Source organism: Panthera onca, chromosome E1, assembly GCF_046562875.1.
Source record: "Panthera onca isolate mPanOnc1 chromosome E1, mPanOnc1 haplotype 2, whole genome shotgun sequence".
In the NCBI taxonomy this organism is placed as follows: Eukaryota; Metazoa; Chordata; class Mammalia; order Carnivora; family Felidae; genus Panthera; species Panthera onca.
In genome coordinates this window covers 39,951,802-39,977,803 of record NC_138352.1, presented here as the reverse complement: position 1 = coordinate 39,977,803, position 26,002 = coordinate 39,951,802, and the positions used below count along the sequence as shown (strand labels likewise).

The window sequence follows — 26,002 nt, the reverse complement described above, 5'->3', positions numbered from 1 at the left end:
AACAGGTAGGAAAAAACGATTGTTTAAAGATACCACCTAAAACTGCTTTGAAAATTAAGGACACAGGAATATCTAGCAAAAGATTGTAAGATCTTTGCAGAAAATTGTCTATAACTGCATTGTAAGACATTGCAGAAGATGTAAATAAATATGGAGACCTATATTATGTTGATGGGTTGGAAATCATAATCTCATGGAGATGTCATTGTATCTAAACTGATGTATAGATATTTGCAGCACTGTAACCAAAAAACTGTAAAAACTATAATGATTGAAAGAAATGTAAAAGTCTAAAGATATCAAATTTGGAAAGTCCTTAGAGAAGGAGAGCGTGTATACATTCTGTGACACAATGTGGATCTGGGAGATGCTACTTGGGTTCAAAACGTTAGGTGCACCTCCCTACTGAATATGAATCTCAGGAACATAATGTTGATGGGAAAAGACAACCTGAAAAAAGGGTCAGAGAAGAATATACATGGTATTGTACCAGTCACTATAGGTTTATAACCAATTATCCTGAAATTCAAGTTGCATAAATAAGCATTCTTTATAGTCATGGATCCAGAGGGTCTGGAATGTGGACGGGCCAGAGAGGGGAACACTTGTCTCTGCTTCATTCACTTTCAGCTTGGGGTGGCTTGAAAGTTGGGATTGACATCATCTGGAGTTTCTCTCACAGGTCTGCAACTGAGGGTAGGGAGACTTCACTAGTTGAGGGTTCCTCAGGCATCTCTTTCTGTCTGTCTATCCGTCCCCAATCCCCGAGCCCTCTCCCTCTCTCTTTCTTTCTCTCTGATTCTGTTTTTTTTTTAATTATATTTTTATGTTTATTTACTTCTTTAGAGAGAGAGTGCGCACGGGAGAGGCGCAGAGAGACAGTAGAGAGTCCCAAGCAGTCTCCACACTATCAATGCAGAGCCCCACCAGGGGCTAGAACTCACCAACTGTGAGATAGATCATGACCTGAGCCAAAATAAAGAGTCTGGCACCTAATCGCCTGAGCCACCCAGGCGATCCTCCCAGATCTTGTTTTAAAACATGACTTCCGTGCATTTCAAAGGCTGTGGGTTCTGGTGACAAGTCTTGGCTGTGTTGAGCTGAAGAAACTTGATTACCACAATACCACAAAAAGGGGACCTGGGACAAGCAAAGTGGTTGGAGTGTTGTATCCCCTGGGAGAAGCCATTGGAGTCTGGTCTGGACTAATCATCTCACACGGCCCCAAGGTGCTCCTTACACCCGGAGGGATGTGTGTGCCCGAATCTGCCTCCTCGAAGCAGCCCCTTCCTCACCCCTTCCTCCTCTCTGAGCATTCAGGGCAGATCTCACCCCTTCTCCAGACACATCTGAGTTTTTAGGGGAGGGAATGCGAGGAGGGCTTGAAAGGTCCGTGTAGAATCACCCCGCCAGGAGCCTGACACTTGGCAGATTCGTGAAACAAGTAACACTGGTGCTAAAGCTCAGTGTGGCTCACTTTACTCGCAGGGCAAGCCTGTAAGGTCCATTGGCTAACAGACTGCAGGCTCTGCAAATTTCCACCAGCCGCCCAAGGGCGGGAAGGGCCAAACCCACCAGGCAAATGCGGATGCGCACGGGACCTCTCCCTGCGGGTCAGGAACACTGAGACAAGGAAGGTAGCCCCAGCTTCGCCAACTCTTTCTTTTTTTTTTTTTTTTTTTTTTTTTTTTACTGGCCTTTATTCTTACCATACACAACATAGAAAATACAGAGAAGCAAATAGAAAAGGAGAAATCTCCTGCTGCCTCTCAGATAGTCACACGCATCTTTTTTTTTTTTTTTTTTTAAGTAATCTCTTCACTCAATGTGGGGCTCGAATTGACAAGCCCAAGTCCGAGATCAAGAGTGGAGTGCTCATCTGACTAAGACACCCAGATGCTCCAGAGTAACACACCTTTTTAAATAACATTGCTTCCTCAATGTGGGTGGAACTAGAGTATACAATGCTAAGCCAAATAAGTCAGTCAGAGAAAGGCAAATACTATATGATTTCACTCCTAGGAAAAATTTAAGAAACAAAACAGAAGGGGAAGGGAAGCAAAAATAAGATAAAAACAGAGGGAGGCAAACCATAAGAGACTGTAAAATACAGGGAACAAACTGCTGGTTCCTGGAGGGGAGGAGAGGTGGGGGAGGAGCATAAATGGGATGTTGGGATGAACACTGGGTTTATATGGAATTGATGAATCACTAAATTCTACTCCTGAAGCTTAGGTTTCTGTGTTTCCCTCTCTCTCTGCCCCTCCCCGCTGGCACTCTGTTTCTCTCTCTCAAAAATAAATAAACATTTAAAAAAAATTTTAATAGCATAAAAACAGACACTCAGATCAGGGGAACAGAATAGAGAACCCAGTAATGGACCCACAAACCTATGGCCAACTAATCTTTGACAAAGCAGGAAAGAATATCCGATGGAATAAAGGCAGTCTTAATAAGCTTAATAAGCTTAATAAGCTTAATAAGCTTAATAAGCAAATGGTACTGGGAAAACTGGACAGCGATATGCAGAAAAATGAACCTGGACCACTTTCTTACACCACACACAAAAATAAACTCAAAATGGATGAAAGACCTAAACGTAAGACAGGAAGCCATCAAAATCCTCAAGGAGAAAGCAGGCAAAAACCTCTTTGACCTTGGCCACAGCAACTTCTTATTCAACATGTCTCCAGAGGCAAGGGAAACAAAAGCAAAAATGAACTATTGGAACCTTGGCTAAATAAAAAGCTTCTGCACAACAAAGGAAACAATCAGCAAAACTAAAAGGCAACTGAAGGAATGGGAGAAGATATTTGCAAATGACGTATCACATAAAGGGTTAGTATCCAAAATCTAGAAAGAACTTACCAAACTCAACAACCAAAAAACAAATAATCCAGCGAAGAAATGGGCAAAAGATATGAATAGACACTTCTCCAAAGAAGACATCCTGATTGTCAACCGACACATGAAAAAATGCTCAACATCACTCAGCATCAGGGAAATCCAAATCAAAACCACAATGAGATACCACCTCACACCTGTCAGAATGGCTCACATTAACAACTCAGGCAACAACAGATGTTGGCGAGGATGTGGAGAAAGAGGATCTCTTTTGCACTGCTGGTGGGAATGCAAATTCATCCATATTGCTGATTGTTTCTGGAAAACAGTATGGAGAGTCCTTTAAAAATTAAAAATAGAACTACTCTACAACCAAGCAATTGCACTACTAGGTATTTATCCAAGGGATACAGGTATGCTGTTTTGAAGGGGCACATGCATCCCAATGTGTATAGCAACACTATCGTCAATAGCCAAAGTATGGAAAGAGCCCAAAAGTCCATCGATGGATGAATGGACAAAGATGTGGTATCTATATAGAATGGAGTTTTACTCAGCCATCAGAAAGAATGAAATCTTGCCATATTTAACTACGTGGCTGGAACTAGAGGGTATTATGCTAGGCGAAGTTAGTCAGAGAAAGACAAATATCATATGATTTCACTCATATGAGGACTTTAAGATTCAAAACAGATGAACATAAGGAAAGGGAGGCAAAAATAATACCAAAACAGGAAGGGGGACAAAGCATAAGAGACTCAAAAATAGAGAACAAACAGAGGGTTGCTGGAGGGGCTGTGGGAGCGAGGATGGGCTATATGGGTAAGGGACATTAAGGAATCTACTCCTGAAATCATTGTTGCATAGATGCTAACTAACTGGGATGTGAATTTAAAAATTAATTAATTAAAAATAAAGACAGAAATGAATTAATTAAATTAAAAATAAAAATAGAAAAGGAAAAAGCCACTCTACTCTTCAATTTTTATAATTATTATTGTTCCCACAGAGCCTAAATGCCACAGTCACATGATTTCCCAGAGCCTTGCCCTCCACCTTCCTTCATCCTCCACCACTCCTGAGTGAATGGCGCCACCATGTGCATATGTAAAACTATTAACAGATAGCTTGAAAGGATGCCCACTGAAATCACGATGGCTTTTGCTGCTGGGGAAAGAGGAGAGAAATTAGATGGAAAAGAGAAGAAAGAGGAATTCAAAGTTTGTGAAGGCATTTTATTTCTTTTATTAAAAATAAATATTGAGGGGTGCCTTGTGGCTCAGTCAGTTGAGCGTCGGACTTCGGCTCAGGTCATGATCTCACGGTCCGTGAGTTCAAGCCCCACGTCCGGCTCTGTGCTGACAGCGTGGAGCTTGGAGCCTGCTTCAGATTTTGTGTCTCCCTCTCTCTCTGACCCTCCCCTGTTCATGCTCTGTCTCTTTCTGTCTCAAAAATAAACATTAAAATTTTTTTTTAAAGATTGAAGCAATTATGAAAAAAATGTTAATACTTACAAATCCTAGTTGGGAAAGCTTTATTATATTATTTTTTAACTTTTTGTATTTTTCCAAATTTATCCCTCCCCACTCCCTATATAAAACTAAGAAAGTAAGTCCTAATACTGTTACATCAAAAATTAACACGGACATACACACACAAACACAAACATACAGGGCAAAATCACATCAGTAAATACCCAAAATTGTTACATTTGTATGAAAAAAAGCCGGACGCCTGGGTGGCTCAGTCAGTTAAGCTGCTGCCTTTGGCTCAGGGCCCCGATTTCGTGGGTTCATGAGTTCGAGCCCCACATTGGACTCTACCCTGGTGGTGCGGAGCCTGCTTGGGATTCTCTCTCTCCATCTGCCCCTTCTCCATTTGTGCTCTCTCTCTCTCTCTCAAAATAAATAAATAAACTTTAAAAAAACATCCAAAAGCCACACAATGCAAAAACTGTTGTTTACTCAACTGTGTCTCACTGATGCTCATTTGTCCTTCCTTAGAGCAAACACTATTACCAATTTCTTATTATGCCTGAAAAGATATTTAATGCATTTACAAGCACATACTTTACCAATTCTATAGGCAAAAGGGAGGCATTTTTCAACATGTTGCTTTGTTCAACATGCAATATAGAATTGGTCTTGTTAATACATATAGAGATCTCTGGTTCTGTATAGCTTCATAGTATTATAGTGTGTTGATATGCCATAAGTTAATCAAGTTGATCCTGTAAGATGGGTATCTATTATTTTGCCGTCTTCTGCTATTAGAAATAAAGTGAACTTGGGGTGCTGAGCTGGCTCAGTTGCTAGAGCATGTGACTCTAGATCTCAGGGTTTTGAAGTCAAGCCCCACATTGGGCGTGGAGCCTACTTAAAAAAAAAAAAAGAAATGAAATAAAACGAACTTCAATTAACTGTACAGAAATCATTTCACACATGTTTGAACATTATGTAGAATAAATTCCTAAAAGAGGAATTGCTACATAAAGGGATTTGAACATTAAAAATTTTCTGAGCTTTTACCAGATTGTTCTTGATAGGAGTTGTACTACTTTATGGCAATGAGTGATAAGGCTTTCCCCCTGTCAAACAGTAAAATCATTAGGTTTGAATTCAATGATTTTTCAACCTAATGAGTGAAAATGAGTAATGGCTTGTGGTTTTTTTATTAAAGTTTTTTGAGAGAGAGCCAGCGTGTGTGTGTGTGTGTGTGTGTGTGTGCGTGCACACACACACAAGCGCGCGCGTGTGCCAGTGGGGGAGGGGCAGTGAGAGAGAGAGAGAGGAAGAGAGAGAGAATCCCAAGCAGGTTCTGCGCTCTCATCACAGAGCTCAGTGTGGGCTCATGAACCATGTGATCATGGCCAGAGCTGAACTCAAGCGTTGGATGCTCAACTGACTGGGACACCCAGGCTCCCCTGTCTTGTAGTTTTTAATTGATACTTTTATATCATGACTGAAGTTTCCAGATGTCACGGAATTGTTTTAAATCTCTTTTCTGTGTTCTACATTCACATCCTTTGCCCGTTTTCCTTTTAGGAGCTTAGAATTTATTTTTCTCTTTAATTTGTAGACACTTTTTTAAAAATAAGGAGTTAACTATTTGTCTTTGAATTTCATTGCAAATACCTTCCCAGTTGTTTGTTTCTTGACCTAGTTGTGGTGTTTTTGCTACAAAGATAATTCTGTTTAAAATAGTCAATATATTTGTTTAAAATGTATTTATTTCTAATCTCTATACCCAATGTGGGGCTCGAACTCATGGCCCCAAGATCAAGAATCACATGCTCTTCTGACTGAGCCAGCGAGGCACCTCTAAAATAACCAATATTTGTTTACAAAAATAGTCAAACGTGTTCTCTGATGATTTCTGATTGATGGCCCTATTTAGTCCTTCCCTACACTAACATTTAAAGATAAATGTCCTATTTTTCTCCATGTACATCTGTGATTCCATATTCCATAGGTAAGTATGAGTCCATCTGAAATTTATTTTGGTGTCCAGTACGACACAAACTTAACGTTTTTCAGATAGGTCCCCAAGTCATTTAACATCATTTATTGAATAATCCATTCTTTCCCAGCTCATCTAAACACCACCTTTAGCATTTGCTACATTCCCACGCATATTTGAATTCATTTTTGGACATTCTAGTCTCTTCCATTGATCTGCCAAACAGCAGAACCACATTGTTTTAATCACTGTAGCTTTATAATATGCTTTAACATTTGGTAATGCTGATTACCCTCAGATTTCTTCTGTTTTAGAATTTTTCCTGGATATTCTTGCTTTTTATCTTTCAATGACTATAAAATCATTATGATGCTTCAGGGAAGGATCTATTAGTATTTTACTGGAATGACATTGAATTTATAGATTACTTGGTGAAAATGGATGTATTTATGGTTTTGAGTCTTCTTATCCAAAAACAGTCTGCTTTTCATCAGTTTAAGTTCTCTTTTGGGTTCTTCAGTTTCATATCATGGCTTTATTCCTAGGGAGTTTGTATATTTCCTCCTGCAGTTATTTTTAATTGATCCTTTTTTGGAATTACTATAGGATTTTTTCCTTTCATTATATATTCTAATAGATGTAGTTTGCATATATGAAGGCTATTGAATTATTTGGCAATTAGAAAATAATACACATAGATTAACTTTATGTTTTACTGATTTATATGTTCCCTTCTTTCTTACACTGTCCAGGCCCTGGCTCTTCAGGATGCATTTTTTGGAGTGTGTTACTTGCTCTCTGTTGTTGTGACACTGGTTGCTTTATCTCCCTACTCGTAGTTATGTTTTAGACCATCCACCAGGTATACTTTGATTTGTTCGTTGATGTAGCTCTGGAAAAGAAAACAAACCAAAAACAGAAAAAGCAAAAACACCAGCTACAGCAGAATGATGGAGTGGGGGCATTGTTAATGGAAGAGGCTATATCCCATACAAAGAGAGAAATGACAGGAGTGGAGAAAAAGAAAGAATAAAAATTGACCAGAGAAACTATATGACTTAATCCAGAGAGAGAAAGAGGAAAATAAAGGGGTTATAGAACAGGTATAAAGAGAATAGAGTAAATATGTCTGCTTAAACAAACCAACAAGCAGAGTACAAACCAACAAGCAGAGTAACCAGACTAGCAGAGGGAAGAAATAAGGAGAAAAGGAAGGGAAAAAAAAAAAAAAAATATATATATATATATATATATATATATATATATATATATATATATAATAAGAATTGTCCAAGAATTAAATCAGGAAATGCAAAACCGCTGGGTGACTTGGAACCGATGGCAGCACTGATCTGGAGGAGGAGCTGTCTGGTTCATCAATGTCAATCCCACTCCCCTAGATACCAGTTACCGGGTGTGGAGGGGTGTGGATTGGTGTAGGCAGGTCCTACCTCCACTGTGGGCCCACTGTCTGTTCCCTGAAGCCCCACCTTGTTGGTGATGGGGAGAAAAATGGCAACACCCCAGTCTCTCCTCCCCGGACCGGGTGTCCCAAACCACTCTGTTCAAGCTGTCCTTGCAGTGCCAGGAGTGGGAATGAGGTGGTTTGTTCCGCTCCCACGACTCCTGCACCTCCCTGGCTGTCAGCTGGGATTTAAACCCAAAGTCCTAAAGGGTCCTGCTCTGTGCGCCCTGGTTATGGGGAAGTGCTGCTCCCCACCACCGATATATGGCCTCTGGCTGGCGGGCGCAGGCAGGGTCTTTGTCCTTTAAGTGGTTATATACCTTCTTCCCACAGCACTTGAGGGAGAGGATTGCTTTCTCCCACTGTGGACTACACCCCTGAACTAGTTACCAAGACCGGGCTGGCTCCCCTTTCCCCTGGTGCACAAACAGGGCACCAAGCCCCAGTCCAGAGAAAACTCCGCAGTTGGAGACTGGATCTTTGTCCATCCCAGTATGTGGTTTTTCTCTTGTCCAGATACAGTCCTATGCTTCCGCAGCCACTCTTTCTCTTCCCTTTGTCTCTTCATACAAGGGGATCCCTACCATCTGTGCCTCCATGGCCAGTTTTATCTCTCCATGTTTGTGATCACGCACCTATGGCCCACCAGGTTGTCCCTGTGGGCCCCCCCGAGATGTCTTTGTCACTCTGCAGCCTGGACTCTTGGAATTCAAAGTCCTTGGGCCTCAATCAACACTGCTGTGTTTGAGGGGCCAGGGAACATCGGGTCCCCCTACTTCTCCGCCATGTTGGATTTCCTTGTTCACCCTTCTTTCTTAAAACCACAACCTTCTCCTTAGTTCATTTTTTTTGTGCTGGGTACATTCTTCAGTATCCCTTTCAGATACGGGCCATGACTGATAAAAAAAAAAAAAAAATCCCCAGTTGTTGCAAGTCTGAAGATGTATTTATTGTGCCTTCAACCTTGAATGATAATTTGGAGAGAAAAGTCTAGGTTCAAAATTGTTGTTCCATAGCAGTTTGAACCTACTGCCCATATTCTTTTTGCATCCAGTCTTGCTAATGAAATAGGTACTATAAACTTCATTCTTCTTTTAGTAAATGATCCCAAGTCTTTTCTCTTTTGGATTAAAAAGATCTTTAATGTTCTGAATCTTGACTGTAGTATGTTACTTGTTTGACTTGCATATTCTGCCCACACTTCTGGAAACTATTTTACTCAAAGGAGGTATGGTGGCAGTGCTTTTGCCCCCCAGAGAACACTTGGCAATGTCTAGAGATGTTTCTGCTTATTGTAACTGGGGGGTGGGTAAGTTGCGGCTAAACATGTTATAATCCCCAGAAAGCCCCCCGCAGCAAAGAATTATCCAGCCCAAATTTCCAATAGTGCCAACAGCGAGAAAGCCTGAGTATAGCTATTTAAATTCTAGGCCTAGGTCTAACCAAGTGGGTACCAGACAGAATTGGCCTCAGCCTTCCAGCAACAATTTCTGGCTTGGAGATTCAACCCTGAGTTTGTAACAAGGCTTACCTGGCCTTGTGGTAGTGTCAGCCACTGTTCATTACTATAGTTTACTCCCTCTTTCCTCCTTCTGCAAACGCCTTATGGGTTGTTGTTGTGGGTTTTTTGGTTTGTTTGTTTGTTTGTTTGTTTTTTTGGTCCAGAGAGAGTTGCATTACTTATTTTTGAGTGCGACTACATAGTAATATTTTATTTTTTTCTATAATTTATTTACTTTTTATAATTTACATCCAAGTCAGCACATGGTGCAACAATGATTTCAGGACTAGATTCCTTAAGCCCCTTACCCATTTAGCCCCATCGCCCTTCCCACAACCCCTCCAGCAACTATCTATTTGTTCTCTATATTTAAGAGTCTCTTATGTTTTGTCCCATCATGTTTTTATATTATTTTTGCTTCCTTTCCTTTATGTTCATCTGTTTTGTATCTTAAAGTCCTCATATGAGTGAAGTCACATGATATTTGTCTTTCTCTGACTGACAACTTTCGCTTAGCATAATACCCTTTAGTTCCATCCACATAGTTGCAAATGGCAAGATTTCATACTTTTGGATTATTGACTAATACTCCATTGTATATATATATACCACATTTTCTTTTCTTTTTAATTTTTTCAATGTTTTATTTATTTTGAGGGAGAGAGAGACAGAGTGCGAGCAGGGGAGGGGCAGAGAGAGAGGGAGACACAGAATCCAAAGAAGGCTCCAGGCTCTGAGCTGGCAGTACAGAGCCTGACATGGGGTTTGAACTCATGAACCGCGAGATCGTGACGTGAGCCAAAGTCGGACACTCAATTGACTAAGCCACCCAGGTGCCCCCTATGCCACATTTTCTTGATCCATTCATCCATCGATGGACACTTGGGGTCTTTCCATACTTTGGCTATTGTTGATAGTGCTGCTATACACATTAGAGTGCATGTGTCCCTTTGAAACAGGATATCTATATCCCTGGATAAATACCTAGTAGTGCAATTGCTGGGTCATAGGGTAGTTCTATCTTTAATTTTTTGAGGAACCTCCATTCTGTTTTCCAGAATGGCTGCACCAGTTTGCATTCCCACCAGCAGTGCAAAAGAGATCCTCTTTCTCCACATCCTCGCCAACATCTGTTGTTGCCTGTGTTGTTAATGTGAGCCATTCTGACAGGTGTGAGGTGGTATCTCATTGTGGTTTTGATTTGGATTTCCCTGATGCTGAGTGATGTTGAGCATTTTTTCATGTGTCGGTTGACCATCAGGATGTCTTCTTTGGAGAAGTGTCTATTCATATCTTTTGCCCATTTCTTCGCTGGATTATTTGTTTTTTGGTTGTTGAGTTTGGTAAGTTCTTTCTAGATTTTGGATACTAACCCTTTATGTGATACGTCATTTGCAAATATCTTCTCCCATTCTTTCAGTTGCCTTTTAGTTTTGCTGATTGTTTCCTTTGTTGTGCAGAAGCTTTTTATTTAGCCAAGGTCCCAATAGTTCATTTTTGCTTTTGTTTCCCTTGCCTCTGGAGACATGTTGAGTAAGAAGTTGCTGTGGCCAAAGTCAAAGAGGTTTTTGCCTGCTTTCTCCTTGAGGATTTTGATGGCTTCCTGTCTTATGTTTAGGTCTTTCATTCATTTTGAGTTTTTTTGTGTGTGTGGTGTAAGAAAGTGGTTGAGGTTCATTATTCTACATGTCGCTGTCCAGTTTTCCCAGCACCACTTGCTGAAGAGACTGCCTTTATTCCATTGGATATTCTTTCCTGCTTTGTCAAAGATTAGTTGGCCATACCTTTCTGGGTCCATATGCGGGTTCTCTATTCTGTTCCATTGATCTGAGTGTCTGTTTTTGTGCCAGTACCATACTGTCTTGATGACTACAGCTTTGTAATACATACTGAAGCCTGGGATTGTGATGCCTCCAGCTTTTTCAAGCCCTTTCCAATCTTTTTCAAGATTGCTATGGCTATTTGGGGTCTTTTCTGGTTCCAAATTTTAGGATTGTTTGTTCTAGCTCTGTGAAGAATGCTGGTGTTATTTTGATAGGTATTGCATTGAATATGTAGATTGCTTTGGGTAGTATTGGCATTTTAACAATATTTGTTCTTCCTATCCAGGAGCACGGAATATTTTTCCATTTTTTGTGTCTTCTTCTGTTTCTTTCATAAACTTTCTATAGGTTTCAGTGTATAGATTTTTCACCTCTTTGGTTATATATATTCCTAGGTATTTTATGGTTTTTGGTGCAATTGTAAATGGGATTGATTCCTTGATTTCTGTTTCTGTTGCTTCATATTGGTGTATAGGAATGCAAGCAATTTCTGTGCATTGGTTTTATATCCTGCTGCTTTGCTGAATTCATGGATCGGTTATAGCAGCTTTTGGGTTTTCCATATACAGTATCATGTCATCTGCGAAGAGTGAAAGTTTGACCTCCTCCTGGCCAATTTGGATGCCTGTTATTTCTTTGTGTTGTCTGATTGCTGAGGCTAAGACTTCCAATACTATATTGAATAACAATGGCGAGAGTGGACATCCCTGTCTTGTTCCTGACCTTAGGGGGAAAGTTCTCAGTTTTTCCCCATTGAGGATGATATTAGTGGTGGGTCTTTCATATATGGCTTTTATGATCTTGAGGTATGATCCTTCTATCCCTACTTTCTTGAGGGTTTTATCACGAAAGGATGTTGTATTTGCCAAATGCTTTCTCTGCATGTATTGAGAGGATCATGTGGCTCTTGTCCTTTCTTTTATTGATGTGCTGTATCACATTTATTGTTTTGCAGATATTGAACCAGCCCTGCATCCCAGGTATAAATCCTACTTGGTCGTGGTGAATAATTTTCTTAATTGATTCAGTTGGCTGGTATCTTGTTGAGGTTTTTGTGTCCATGTTCATCAGGGAAATTGGTCTATAGTTCTTTTTAGTGGGGGTCTTTGTCTGGCTTTGGAATCAAGGTAATGCTGGCTTCATAGAAAGAGTTTGGAAGTTTTCCTTCCATTTCTGTTTTTTGGAACAGCTTCAAGAGAATAGGTTTTAACTCTTCTTTAAATGTTGGTAGAATTCCTCTGGAAAGCCATCTGGCCCTTGGACTCTTGTTTTTTGGGATATCTTTGATTACTAACTTGATTTCTTTACTGGTTATGCATCAGTCCAAATTTTCTATTTCTTCCTGTTTCAGTTTTGGTAGTTTATATGTTTCTAGGAATTTGTCCATTTCTTCCAGATTGCCCATTTTATTGGTGTATAATTGCTCTTAATATTCTCTTATTGTTTGTATTTCTGTTGTGTTGGTTATGATCCCTCCTCTTTCATTCTTGATTTTATTTATTTGGGTCCTTTCCTTTTTCTTTTTGACCAAAGTGGCTAGGGATTTATCAATTTTGTTATTTCTTTCAAAGGACCAGCTTTTGCTCTGTTCTACTGGTTTTGTTTTTGTTTCAATAGCATTGATTTCTGCTCTAATATTTATTATTTCCTGTCTTCTGTTGGTTTGAGGTTTTATTTGCTGTTCTTTTTCCAGCTCCTTAAGGCATAAGGTTAGGTTGTGTATCTGAGATCTTTTGTCCTTCTTTAGGAAGGCCTGGATTGCTATATACTCTCCTCTTATGATGGCCTTTGCTGCATCCCAGAGGTTTTGGGTTGTGGTATTATTATTTTCATTGAATTCCATATACTTTTTAATTTCCTCTTTAACTTCTTGGTTAGCCCATTCATTCTTTAGTAGGATGTTCTTTAGTCTCCAAGCATTTGTTACCTTTCCAAATTTTTTCTTGTGGTTGATTTCGAATTTCATAGCGTTGTAGTCTGAAAATATGCACGGTATGATCTCAATCTTTTTGTACTTGCTGAGGGCTGATTTGTGTCCCAGTATGTGGTCTATTCTGGACAACGTTCCATGTGCACTGGAGAAGAATGTATATTATGCTGCTTTAGGATGAAATGTTCTGAATACATCTGTTAAGTCCATATGGTTCAGTGTGTCATTCAAAGCCATTGTTTCCTTGTTGATGTTTTGATTAGATGACCTGTCCATTGCTGTGAGTGGGGTGTTGAAGTCCCCTACTATTATGGTATTATTACCAATGAGTTTCTTTATGTTTGTTATTAATTGATTTGTGTATTTGGGTGCTACCACATTTGGCGCATAAATGTTTTCAATTGTTAGGACTTCTTGGTGGATAGAACCCTTAATTATGATATAATGCCCTTCTCCATTTCTTGATACAGTCTTTATTTTAAAGTCTAGATTGTCTGATGTAAGTATGGCTACTTCAGCTTTATTTTGGTGACCATTAGCATGATCATCCCCTTACTTTCAATCTGAAGGTGTCTTTAGGTCTAAAGTAGGTCTCTTGTAAACAGCATTTTTTATCCATTCTGTTACCCTATGTCTTTTAATTGGAGCATTTAGTCCATTGACATTTAGAGTGAGTATTGGAAGATATGAATTTATTGTCATTATGTTGCCTGTAGAGGTGGAGTTTCTGGTGGTGTTCTCTGGTCCTTTCTAGTCTTGTGGTTTTTGGTCTTTCTTCCTTGTCTTTTCTCCCCTCAAAGAGTCCCCCTTAAAATCTCTTGCAGGGTGGGTTTAGTGGTTATGAACTCCTTCAATTTCTGTTTGTCTGGGAAACTTTTTATCTCTCCTTCTAGTTTGAATGGCAGCTTTGCTGGATAAAGAATTCTTGCCTGCATATTTTTCCAATTCAGCACATTGACAATATCCTGCCACTCATTTATGGCTTGCCATGTTTCTGTGGATAGGTCTGCTGCAAACCTGATCTGTCTTCCCTTGTAGGTTAAAGACTTTTTTCCCTTCCTGCTTTCATGAGTCTTTCCTTGCCTGAGTATTTTGTGAATTTGACTATGATATGCCTTGTTGATGGTCAGCTTGTTGAATCTAATGGGAGTCCTCTGTGCTTTCTGGATTTTGATGTCTGTGTCTTCCCCAGATTAGGAAAGTTTTCTGCTAGGATTTGTGTCTTCCCCAGATTAGGAAAGTTTTCTGCTAGGATTTGCTCACCTAATCCTTCTACACCCTTTGTTTTCTTCATCTTCTGGGACCCCTGTGATTATGATATTGTTCCTTTTTAATGAGTTGCTGATTTCTCTAATTCCTAAATCGTGCTCTTTTGTCTTAGTCTCCCTCTTTTTTTTTATGCTTCATTGTTCTCCATAAGTTTGTCCTCTATATCTCAGATTCGCTGCTCTGCCTCATCTGTCCTTGCCACTGTGGCATCCATTCGAGATTACAGTTCAGTTATAGCATTTTTTATTTCATCCTGACTAGGTTTTATCTCCACAGAAAGGAATTCTAATCTGTTTTCAACCCCAGCTAGTATTATTATTAAAATTCTAAATTCTGGTTCAGACATCTTGCTTGTATCTGTGTTAAGACCCTGGCTGTCATTTCTTCCTGTTCTTTCTTTTGGGCTGAATTCCTTCATTTTGTCATTTTGAAAGAAGAAAAGGAATTAATAAGTTAAAAACTTAAAATTAAAAAATTAAAAACAACACATAAAAAATCAAATAAAGGATGCTATATCCTAGGTGGTTTCTGGTTTCGTTGTTGAAAGGAGCTTGATTACAGAAAAAAGGGAAAGATGAGAAAAGAAAGGAAAAAAGGAAAATGATTGGAAATTTGAAAAAAAAATGAATAAAATGAAATAGAATAAAATGAAAGGATGGAGAGACTTGTGGTGTTCCTGAATAGTGAGGTTGGCCCAGATGGGCAGGGATTACTGTAATGGCTCCATTCTCCACCAGATGGTGCTGCTTAGCTTACTGGGGTAGATTGTTGTGGAGTCTAGGGGTGTGTATGCACATGCACGGGAGGGGTGAAAATGGCATCACCCAGCTTCCCAGTCTCTACTATTAGAACTCTGTGCTCTGACCAGCAATCGCGTATCCCTCCTTTGTCTCCAGCTTCCATCTGCTCCCCACTTTTACTGTCCATGACTAAGCCATCAGCTTGCCAGGCAGCACATCCCTCCTGAGTTTTATCTCAGATGCAGATGTTTCCCATCCCCTCACTTCTGAGGGACTGCAGTCTTGCCCCGCTCAGACCTTTGGGGGGAGGGTCTCACTGAGCAAGGGCCAGGTGCCCACCTGTCCCCAGGAACATTCTCAAGACCATGCTGCTGCTGATGCCCAGAGACTGTGGCTGGGTGCCAACCCACCCCAGAGAAAGTTCACGTGATCGTGGAGTGGCAGCGATTCAGGGATTATGGTACATCACAACACACATCTGGCACCAGACTTGCCATTTAACGTCCTTGTTCCAGCACCACCGAATGTGGTTGTTCTCTGGGGTCCACTGGGAACTTTGCCTGTGGGTTGGCTACCCTACATCTACCATATGTCCTTCCATCAGGAGAACCATCTCTCCTCCATGAGGCCTGATGACCCTGAGGACCTTGCTCTCTGCTCCTGGGGATTTGCCCTTCCCATGACAGCAACACCAGGTATTGAGTGGCAGAGTTTCAGGCTCTGCACTACCCCTGTTTTTAGAATCTTAATAGAATTTAAACCCTCTCCTTTCTCCTTTCTCCCTTTTTTGTTCAGTCCCTGCGGCTATTTCCACTTTTCCACTTTCTCTCCAGCTGCTTTCGGGGGGGGGGGGGGGGAGTGCTTTTCCCGTATTCTTCTCCCACCCCATCTCTGTCCTCTTTCTGCATGCAAAAGCGGCTCCCTGCCCTCCGTGGCTTCTCTTTCCCCCAGTTCACCTCTCTGCGCCACATACCTGCTGAATTCTGTGGTTCAGATTGTGTAGATTATTGTGTTAATCCTCAGATAGTTTTCTAGGTGTGCAGGATGGTTTAGTGTTGGTCTGGCTGTATTTCATGGATGTGAGACACACAAAAAAACTTCCATGTGTCATTTTGGCTCCTTCACCAAGAAATTTATTAACTACCAAACATTATTATAATTAAATTGCTTAAACCAAGACTAAAGAGAAAATCTTAAGAGAAGTCAGAGAAAATACCACATTGTGTACAGAGGAACAAAGATGCAGATTACAGCGTATTTTTGGAAATGATATAAGATGAAAGACAATGAAGGAATATATGTAAGTTACTGAAAGACAAAACTACCAACCTAGGCCTCTATCCAACAAAGCTATGTTTCAAAAGCAGAGGTGAAGTACTTTTTCCATGAGCACACAATTTGAACAAATTTATCAATAACTCACCTACACTATAAAAAATGTTAAAGAAATTCCTTTGAGCAGAAGGAATATGATGCAAGACACAAAGGAATGAACACCACCGGGAATGGTAATGGCATGGGTAAGGATAAGGAATTTTTTTTCATATTATTTAAACTTCTTTAAAGGACAAGTGGCTGTTTAAGGCAAAATAACATCAACATATTATGGTTTTTATAGAAGTACAATGTATCTGGACAAAGCACAAAGCCTGGAGAGAAATGGAAGGATAGTGTTGTAAAGTTCTGATACATCACATGAAATGGTATCATATCACTTGAAAGAAGACTGTGATAAGTTAAAGATACATACTGTAAACCCTAAAGCTACCACTAAAATAACAATACAAAGAGAACCAATAAGCCAATAAAAGAGATCAAATGTAATTGAAATACAGCATGCCCATTGTCTTGTTGCTTTGAATATTGCTCCAGAGAAATCAGAAGCCAGAAGGATCAGACAATTGGATTTGTCTGCTGTGATTGTTAAGAAATCTTTCAATCTGAAGATATATTTTATAATTTTCCCATATTATATCTTAGAACATTTTTATTGTTCCACTTATTGATTTTTCTACTCCACATCCATTCTTACTGGATCCTCACACTCTAGATAGATCTTCTTGATAACTACAGTAATATTTGTCTAATTTCTCTCCATTTGTGTGATTATCTCAAGACTTCCTCTATGTCAGGAACAGGGTTTTCAATTTCTTGTTGCTTCTAATTTATTTTTTATTCTGTATTGTTTCACAATCTGTGTCCTTAGCAAGATCCCTCTTTGTCTCTTTTGGCTGCTTCCTCACTTTGTCTTTCAAGGCTTGTTTCATTGAATTTAAAGACTTCCTAAATTCTTCTATAGCAATAGCCTTTGAGAAACTAGCTGAAATCCTCAAGATTCTGCAGAATAAAAATATTGTATATTTACTTTATAATTTCATTGGCTATTAGATTAAATTAAAAGCAAAATGGACCTTTTAAGTCCAGTACATTCATCTTCTTAAGGCCCTTTTATTTTAAAGTTAAGAAATAAAATACAATGTGTCTCCCTGGGGAATTGTGTCTCCCTGGGGAATAGGTTCATGCAGTAACCTATTTTCTCCACGGGAATAATATTAAAGCAGAGCTAAGGAGACAAGATCCCAAATAACCAAAAGGCACACAAAATGTTTTCAAACATAGTGATCAGAATTACTACCATCACTAACAGAATAAAAATGGAAAGGCATAGGGACGCCTAGTTGGCTCAGCCGGTTAAGCAGTGGACCTCAGCTCAGGTCACAATCTCACAGTTCACTAGTTCAAGCCCTGCATCGGGCTCTGTGCTGGCAGTTCAGACCCTGGAGCCTGCTTCAGATGCTGTGTGTAGCTCTCTCTCTGCCCCTAGCCTGTGCTCTCTCTCTCTCTCTCAAAAATAAATAAAATAAACATCTAAAAAAACAATGGAAAAGAATCATGTAATGTGGTTTCTAAAAAATTGCAGTTTGTACTTTCTGATCTTATATTTTGAAATATTCCACAACCATTCCTGGCCCATAAAAGGCCAGACACATGACCTCTCTGTGTCCTTCATACTCTCCCAGTACATGATAATAGTGAAAATATTTTTTTAAAAGTCACAATATCTGAGTCTGCCTGGCACATATGGCTCAAAGATATTCCTGTGACTCCTTCCCTCATTGAGTGCTTCCTCAGCCACCATGAATAACCAGCTCTTCCCTCTATACCTGCCTACGTGTTCAAACACACACACACACACACACACACACACACACACACACACACAATGTCTGCATCTCAGGGCCCTCTAATTACTATTCTGATGACCCTAATTACTATCTGAAATTTCTTTTTTTTATATTTATTTATTTATTTTGAAAGAGAGGAGTGGGGGAGAGTGAACATGAGGTAGGGGCAGAGAGAGGGAGAGAGAGAATCCCAAGCAGGCTCTGTGCTGTCATCATGGAGCCTGACAGGAGGGCTCCATCTCACAAACCATGACAACATGACCTGAGCCAAAATCAACAGTTGGAGGCTTAACTGACTGAGCCAACCAGGTGCCCCTATCTGAAATGTCTTGTACTTGTATTTGTTTACTTGTCTGTGATTTACCTCTGCCCTAAAGAAGAAATCTTGTCTGCCTAGTTTGATACCCTACCCCTGATCCCCAGCACCTAGGAGAGTACATGGCTCAGAGTGAGTGCTCATAAAATACTCGATAATTCAATGTTTAGATCAAATAGTTTCATGGTTAACTAGAGATGAGAGCTACCTAATTGTTTCTTAGCCTGGGATCTTCCTGTCAAATAGGAACCTTCAGAATATAGAGATGTTTCTTTGCCCTGGAAGCCAGACAGAGCAGAAGATTATGGAAAATATCTGGCTCAGCTGTTAGGTTGAACCCAAACACGATGTTTCTTTCCAGGCCTGAAAATCGACGGACACTGTCCAACACGATGTGATTGGCCATGATATCCGATGCATCTTGGATCTGTACTAAAAGATCAGATTCCCCATCGAGCTGAGATGTATTTCTTTTCCTCATTGCTCTTAGAAGCTTATCTTTATATATTTCCACTTCACTTGCTTTGCTGAAAAGCACAGCAATGTCCTTGGGAGAATAACCATTCCTAAAGAGAAAATGGCATTTCTTTGCTACTTGGAACACCATATCTTCCATGTCCAAGTACTCCATAATCTCCACGTAGCCCGGAATACCCTGAGCCCATTCAGCTTTATGAACCATCTCCAGGGACGCAGGCGGGATGTTACATGGAGGATTTTCTCTGACCTCCTGCATTACTTCTTGTAGGTATTTGGCTATTGGATCTGCATTACGGATCACTCTGGTGAGCTCTTCTCTAGGATACTGGGCTGTGAGAGCAGGGAGGCCACTGGAGCTCAAGTGGGTAGTCTGAAAGTAGTCTAGAAAGATCCAGAGAATTCCTGGGCAATCCTTTTTTCTCTGAGTGATGGCTTTTGCCTTCTCATACCAGTCTCCATCCTCAGTGCGAAAATTCTGAGCTTCATCGATGATGATGTGCTTAATCTTTTGGAAGTCATTTTTCATGAAGGTTTTCCGGGTCACTGCCTGGCAGACATGTCTCTGGCTGAAAATGTAGAGAAACACAGTCAAGTTACCCCACTCAAACAAAGGAAGCCAATTATACTCTTAAACACATCTGGACCTAGTCATTACAATATGACTTTTCACATGCGAACTTAAAACCACACCAAAATTATTTTTAAAAAATCATTAGAGTTAGGCTGCATACCTCACAAAATTCTTCAGAGGCTGATTTTCACAGACGTAAAGAATATCATCTGGTTGACAGTGAAACACATTCCTGATCTTCTCCATTATCCTAAGAGCCAGGATGGTCTTCCCTGATCCAGGTAAGCCATGAACAAACAGCTCTCTAGTCATGCGAATGTTCTTTGAAAGCAACTCATACTGTTTATCTGTGAGGAGGCTGAAAACCTCAGAGCCCAGCTCTTCACTTAAGAAAGATCGGAATCCGAGCAAGACTATCACAAGGGACCGTAACAGAGCTTCCATGTGCTGGGTGGTCCTAAGGTTATAGGAGTTGGGGTAAATTTGCAAATCCAAATCATGAAGAGTCGTTGCTGTATTATCAGGATTCAGTAGGAAGATCAAGGGAGTGACACACAATTTCCCAGTGTAGCCACCTGTGTTCACCAGCGTCTGTTTTAAGACGCGGGCGACTGTCCTAGAGTAGCCCTTCCAGCTTGGGTCACACTCACTGAGGATAGTGTAGAGGCGTGGGGTGTTGTTCTGGGAAAGCAGAAGAGCATCACAGATGACTCCCTGCTTCTCTTGCAGACCCACATCCACAGCCCAGCTTCGAGAGAATATCAATATTCCTTGAGAGAAAGAGCGCATTTCCTTATTTATTAAGTTTTTGAGTCCTTTATGTGTTGAGAACAGCTCCTGGTAGATGCTTTCTGGTGTATACACCATTCTGTCTGGTAATACTAAACAGGAAAAGAATTGGAATAAATTCGAGAATCTGCAAACAAGCTAGAATCATCATTATCCGTAATAGATTCAATCCACATTTGAGCCCAACCACGTGTCAGCATAAGGATGCATTAGTGATAGGAAATAAAACAATTCCCAGTCCAATGGAGATGATAAGTGACTGGCATAACAGAGACAAACAATAATTATACAAAGTGGTAAATGCAATGGGCAAGAAGTGCACAGAGCATTATGCAATCACCAAGGAGAGGGAGCCCTCAGGAAAAAAGAAAATGTGAAAGTCTTTCTGAAGAAGGAGACACAGAAGCTGCTTAAGGGATGGCTGTGAGTTAGCCCTCTGAAGGATGCGAGAATGGAGAGATAGGCAACAGGGGACTCATGAGTAAAGCACAAGACAAGAAACTCATGCAAGCACCTCCAAGAAGTTTGTGTTGTGATGTCTAAAGTGAAAGGCACAAAGGAGGAAATGAGGATGGAGAAAAAGGCCTTATGGTACTATCTTAGCACCTGGCAACGCTGACTAGGGTTAACAATACTGTGTGATATATGTGAAAGTTGCTAAGAGAGAACGTAAATGTTCTCAACACACACACACACACACACACACACACACACACACACACACGTATGGTAATTATGTGAAGTGATGGGTATGTTAGCTAACTTTATTGTGGTCATCATTGTGTAATATGTACAGGTTTGAAAAAAATCATTTTGGGGGCTCCCAACTGGCTCAGGTGGTGTAGCATGCAACTCTTGATCTTGGGGGTGTGAGTTTGAGCCCCGTGTGGGATGTAGAGATTACTTTAAAAAATGAAAGATTTTTTTAAAAATAGGGGAAAAAACCCCATGCTGTACACCTTATATAGATGATGTTATATGCCAATTATGTCTCCATAAATCAGGAAGAAACACCTATCATTGGTTATAAACTATATGAGGTGTCCTACACGACATTTTGTGAAAGGCAAAATTATAGGGATGGAAAATAGATCAACGGCTGCTAAGGGTTAGGGATTGGAGAATTTTGACCACAAAGGGCAGAATGAAGGGGCCTTTTTTGGGTGATGGAACTATTCTGTGTCTTTACTCTGGTGGTGGTTACATGAATCTATACCTTTAGAATTCTTTAAGAAAAAAGCCCATTTTATATATGTAAATTTTAAAAATTAATTTTTATAAGTATTTTTTAAAAAGATTTAGGTGTTTTATATGTATAAAAAGAGTTCTTGAAACTTTTGGCATCACAAGCCCAAATCGGGACTCTAACAAAATCTATGAACCTTCTCCCCAGGAAAAAAATAAACACAAAATTTAAATTTTAAATTCAGGGTAGATGGAAGACACAAGCATGAATCCAGATTTCTGTGATTGGCTGGATGGAGGATGGACTCTCCAATTCATAGACACAATGTGGAAGAAATGGCAGAAAAAGAATACTTCATACAGATTAATATTCAGAATATACAGAACAAGTAGAAGATTGTCAGCATGGAAGACTGATTTTGGAAATGTTCAGTTTAAGATACCTGTGGTACATCAAGTATCCAGGAAGTAATCTGGACACACCAGTACCATTGGTCTGGGCTCAGACAAATACTAAAGTTATTTTCTATACAATGGGCTAAACTAAGGGCTCCTCCTCCTCCTATTTTAATCTAACATCATTTTCAAATTATTGAGCAATGATTTCAACTAAGTAAAGGAATAACATATAAACATAGGAAAGGTTAGTTCAAAACTACCTTTGGTTTTACATTAATACGATTATTAAGTAAAATGTTTGGAAATGGTATAATGTATATTTTAAAGCTAAGAGCTTTCCTAAATGCCAGGAATTCACAATCAGAAATTATTATCATATAAGGATCTCCTTCTAGTAATAAATTTAAACTTTTTAATTCTAGGGTAGTTAGAATATAGTATTACACTAGTTTCGGGTGTGCAATACAGTGATTTCGCAATTCTATACATTACTCAATGCTCATCATAAGTGACTCTTAACGCCCATCACCTATTCCACCCATCCCCCACCCCTCCCCTCTCATAGTCACCAGTTTGTTCTCTATAGTTAAGAGTCTGTTTTTTGGTTTGCCTCTTTTTTTTCTTTGTTTGCTTTCTTGCTTAAATTCCACGTAGGAGTGAAGTCATATGGTATTTGTCTTTCTCTGGCTGACTTATCATTCTAGGAATAAAATTTGACATATATAGCAACAATATAGATAAAACCGAAACAATCAAGAGATGTAACCTATTTCACTGATTATAAGTGTACTTTAATATCTCTGAAATCAAGATACATCTTCTAATTTAATTGGCAATATTTTCTTTATTCGTGGTAAATAAAATAATAATACAATATTGTTTCCTTGGGTTTGATGAAATATAGTAAAAGAAGACTTTAATAAATGGCCAAACATCCCATGTTCACCTATGAGGAAATTCACTGTTATAAAAATGACAATTCTTCCCAAAGTCATTTATCAATTTCATGTGGTTGCCATCACAATAATCTCCACGTGTCCTTTTCTTTTAGGTGGAACAAAATGATTCCAAGCTTCTTCTAGAAGAGAAATGCCATGATAGTACCATTTGGTGGATTCTGGTCTATGTTTTGAATTACGATTTGGCAACGTTCACCGAAGGGTACAAGCAATTGTTACTACTTGGAATTTATCTTTAAGGAACACCTCAAGGCATTTTTAGAAAAATGTATATTGTAGCATTGTTGAAAATAGAAAAAAATTAGGTGTCATATAAAATTCCATCAAAGAAAGGACTGGTTAAAGAAGTGGGTAGCAGGGTAGTTTGCAAAGTTCTATTTTTTGACCTATGTGGTGGTTACACAGGTTTTGCTGTGTACTAATTATTCTTTTTTAAAGTTTGAATTTAGTTAAGTAATCTCTACACCCAACGTACTTTCTGTACGTATAGTATATTTTACAATAAAAGCAGCTAAAATTAGTAACATCTATGTTTAGGGATACTACGAAACACTACACAATCAATAAAAGAATTGGGTAAATCTATGAGTAACGTCATGACAAGACAGACTTATGTCACTCAGATTCAGCCTTATGCTTGTATATATTTGTAGGACATTCATTTTCACTGCTGAATAGTATTCCACTAGGTGAGTATACTACAATACGAATAGTAACCTAGAGCAGTCACGGGGATCTCTCCAATTTTAGACATCTCTTGATGCATATGTACACATGCTTCCCTAGAAACTAGAAAAAGTTACTGACTGGCATAATATCCAAATGACCAATTTAGTCTAAAGGGATCAACCCAATTTAATTCATAGCAGCAATGTACAAAAATCCTGATTAGGGGCGCTGGAGTGTCTCAATTGGTTGAGCATCCAACTCTTGATTTCTGCTTGGGTCATGATCCCAGGGTAGTGGGACTGAGCCCCGCATTGGGCTACATGCTGAGCATGGAGCCTGCTTGGGATTCTCTCTCTCCCTTTGCTCTTCTCCCCGCTCACGTTCTTTCTGTATCTCGCTAAAAAAAAAGATTCTGATTACCCAGAACGTCTCCAACATCTGTTATTTCAGTTAAATAGTGTAGGATGGTATCTACTTGTGGTTTTGAAGTGCATTTCACTCATCCCGATAGCTTGAACAGCCCTTCCTAAGTTTATTGGACATGCGTGTTTCCTTTTCGGAGAAATACATCTTTATAACTACTGTGTATTTGTCTACGGGGTGGTTTGTGCTTTTAACAAGTTTTGTAAGTTCTTTATATATTCTTGATACCAGTCCTTTGTCAACTGCATGGATTTCATAATCTTCTTCAAGTTTGTCATGGATTCTTTCACTCTCTTTAAGGTATCTTTTGAGTAACATAAGTTCTTAATTTTAGTGTGGTGAAATTTATCAATCTTCTTGTTTAAGGTTAATATTTTTAGGTCTAGTGTAGGAAATCCTGTCCTACCTCAATGATGCAAAATTATTTGTGTACATCTACTAAAGTTTCAAGGGTTTGTTTCTGACATTTAAGTCCTTAAACCTTCTGGAATTGATTTTTTTTCTATAATATAAATAGGAGTCCAGGGTTTTTTTCATATGAATGAACAACCAACATGTTCCAAAGCAACCAGACATGAATTACCTGGAAAGTAACGTTTTTGCTGTGCTTCCAGACATTCAAAATTCTTATGAGTGCACACAGTCCTGCTGCGGGGTGTAGCGGATGACAAACTCAATGCAAGGACCATCTCAGAAAATCTGGAAAGATCTTAGGAAGTAAGAAGTAACAGTTCAATATGCAAAAATGCAGACTCCAAATTATAGCTAAGCTGTGTTGTAGTCTTTCACTTTGTCTTAGAACCCAAAGCCTTGGCCCACAGATCCTTGTGTATACATTCTGAGTCAACTCAAGAAAGTTTATTGATATCTTGGGCAGGGTGAGGTACTATATGGAGCAATAGTTTTCATTTTAATTGTATTCTATTGAAACTCATGTTTTATTTTTTAGAATGCTTACATTTTATTTTTTTTTTTTCAACGTTTTTTATTTATTTTTGGGACAGAGAGAGACAGAGCATGAACGGGGGAGGGGCAGAGAGAGAGGGAGACACAGAATCGGAAACAGGCTCCAGGCTCCGAGCCATCAGCCCAGAGCCTGACGCGGGGCTCGAACTCACGGACCGCGAGATCGTGACCTGGCTGAAGTCGGACGCTTAACCGACTGCGCCACCCAGGCGCCCCAGAATGCTTACATTTTAAAAATACAATTAGAAAGTATAAAGTTTGGGGTGCTGGGTGGCTCAGCTGGTTAAGCATCCAACTCTTGATTTCGACTCAGGCCATGATCTCATGGTCATGAGATTGAGCCCCACATTAGGCTTCACACTGAGCACGGAGCCTGCTTGAGATTCATTCTCTCTCTCTCTCTCTCTCTCTCTCTCCCCCCCCACCTCACCTCTCTCCCCTGCTCATGTGCTCTCTCTATCCCTCTCAAAATAAATAAATAAAATTTTTTTAAAAAGAAGGAATGAAGTTCAATGGATACATATTTCTGAGAAGACTCTGAAATGTTCTTTATTTTTGTGGACTTTTGAAGATGTTACCATTAATTTATTTTGTCTAATTTCATCTTGGACTTTCTTTTTCCAAGTGGGATGTACATCACCAACACTACTCTGGCTTATCATTCTTGGTGAGTAGCACATGTTCACTTTGAAAAGGAAAAGTAGGAGAGAGCTAGCCACGGACTAGTTGTGTTTGGGTTCAGAATGGAAGAGGGGCGATGAGAAAGGGAGAATATTTATTCCAGGGACCAAGAACGGAAAGTGACAGTTGGGTTAAAGATGACACATATGTGGGGCGCCTGGGTGGCGCAGTCGGTTAAGCGTCCGACTTCAGCCAGGTCACGATCTCGCGGTCCGTGAGTTCGAGCCCCGCGTCAGGCTCTGGGCTGATGGCTCAGAGCCTGGAGCCTGTTTCCGATTCTGTGTCTCCCTCTCTCTCTGCCCCTCCCCCGTTCATGCTCTGTCTCTCTCTGTCCCAAAAATAAATAAA

General features: G+C 39.8%; 1 protein-coding gene across 13 annotated transcripts in view; it reads right to left on the bottom strand.

Moving 5' to 3' along the window:
- Positions 1-16,121: 16,121 nt before the first annotated feature.
- The window catches only part of LOC132677384 (schlafen family member 5-like), a 28,815-nt gene continuing 18,934 nt past the window's right edge, over positions 16,122-26,002 (bottom strand). For 12 of the 13 annotated variants that reach the window (XM_078437460.2, XM_078437461.2, XM_078437459.2 and 9 more), the window contains 3 exons: positions 24,591-24,716; positions 19,744-20,464; positions 16,122-19,578 (listed from right to left, as the gene is read on the bottom strand). In XM_078437460.2, coding sequence (XP_078293586.2) covers positions 18,771-19,578; positions 19,744-20,464; positions 24,591-24,716 — 1,655 coding nt within the window. In that variant the 3' untranslated portion in view covers positions 16,122-18,770. Of the gene's footprint in view, positions 19,579-19,743; positions 20,465-22,550; positions 23,035-24,590; positions 24,717-26,002 lie in introns of those variants that run through there. The other variant, XM_078437471.2, reaches the window with a different exon arrangement.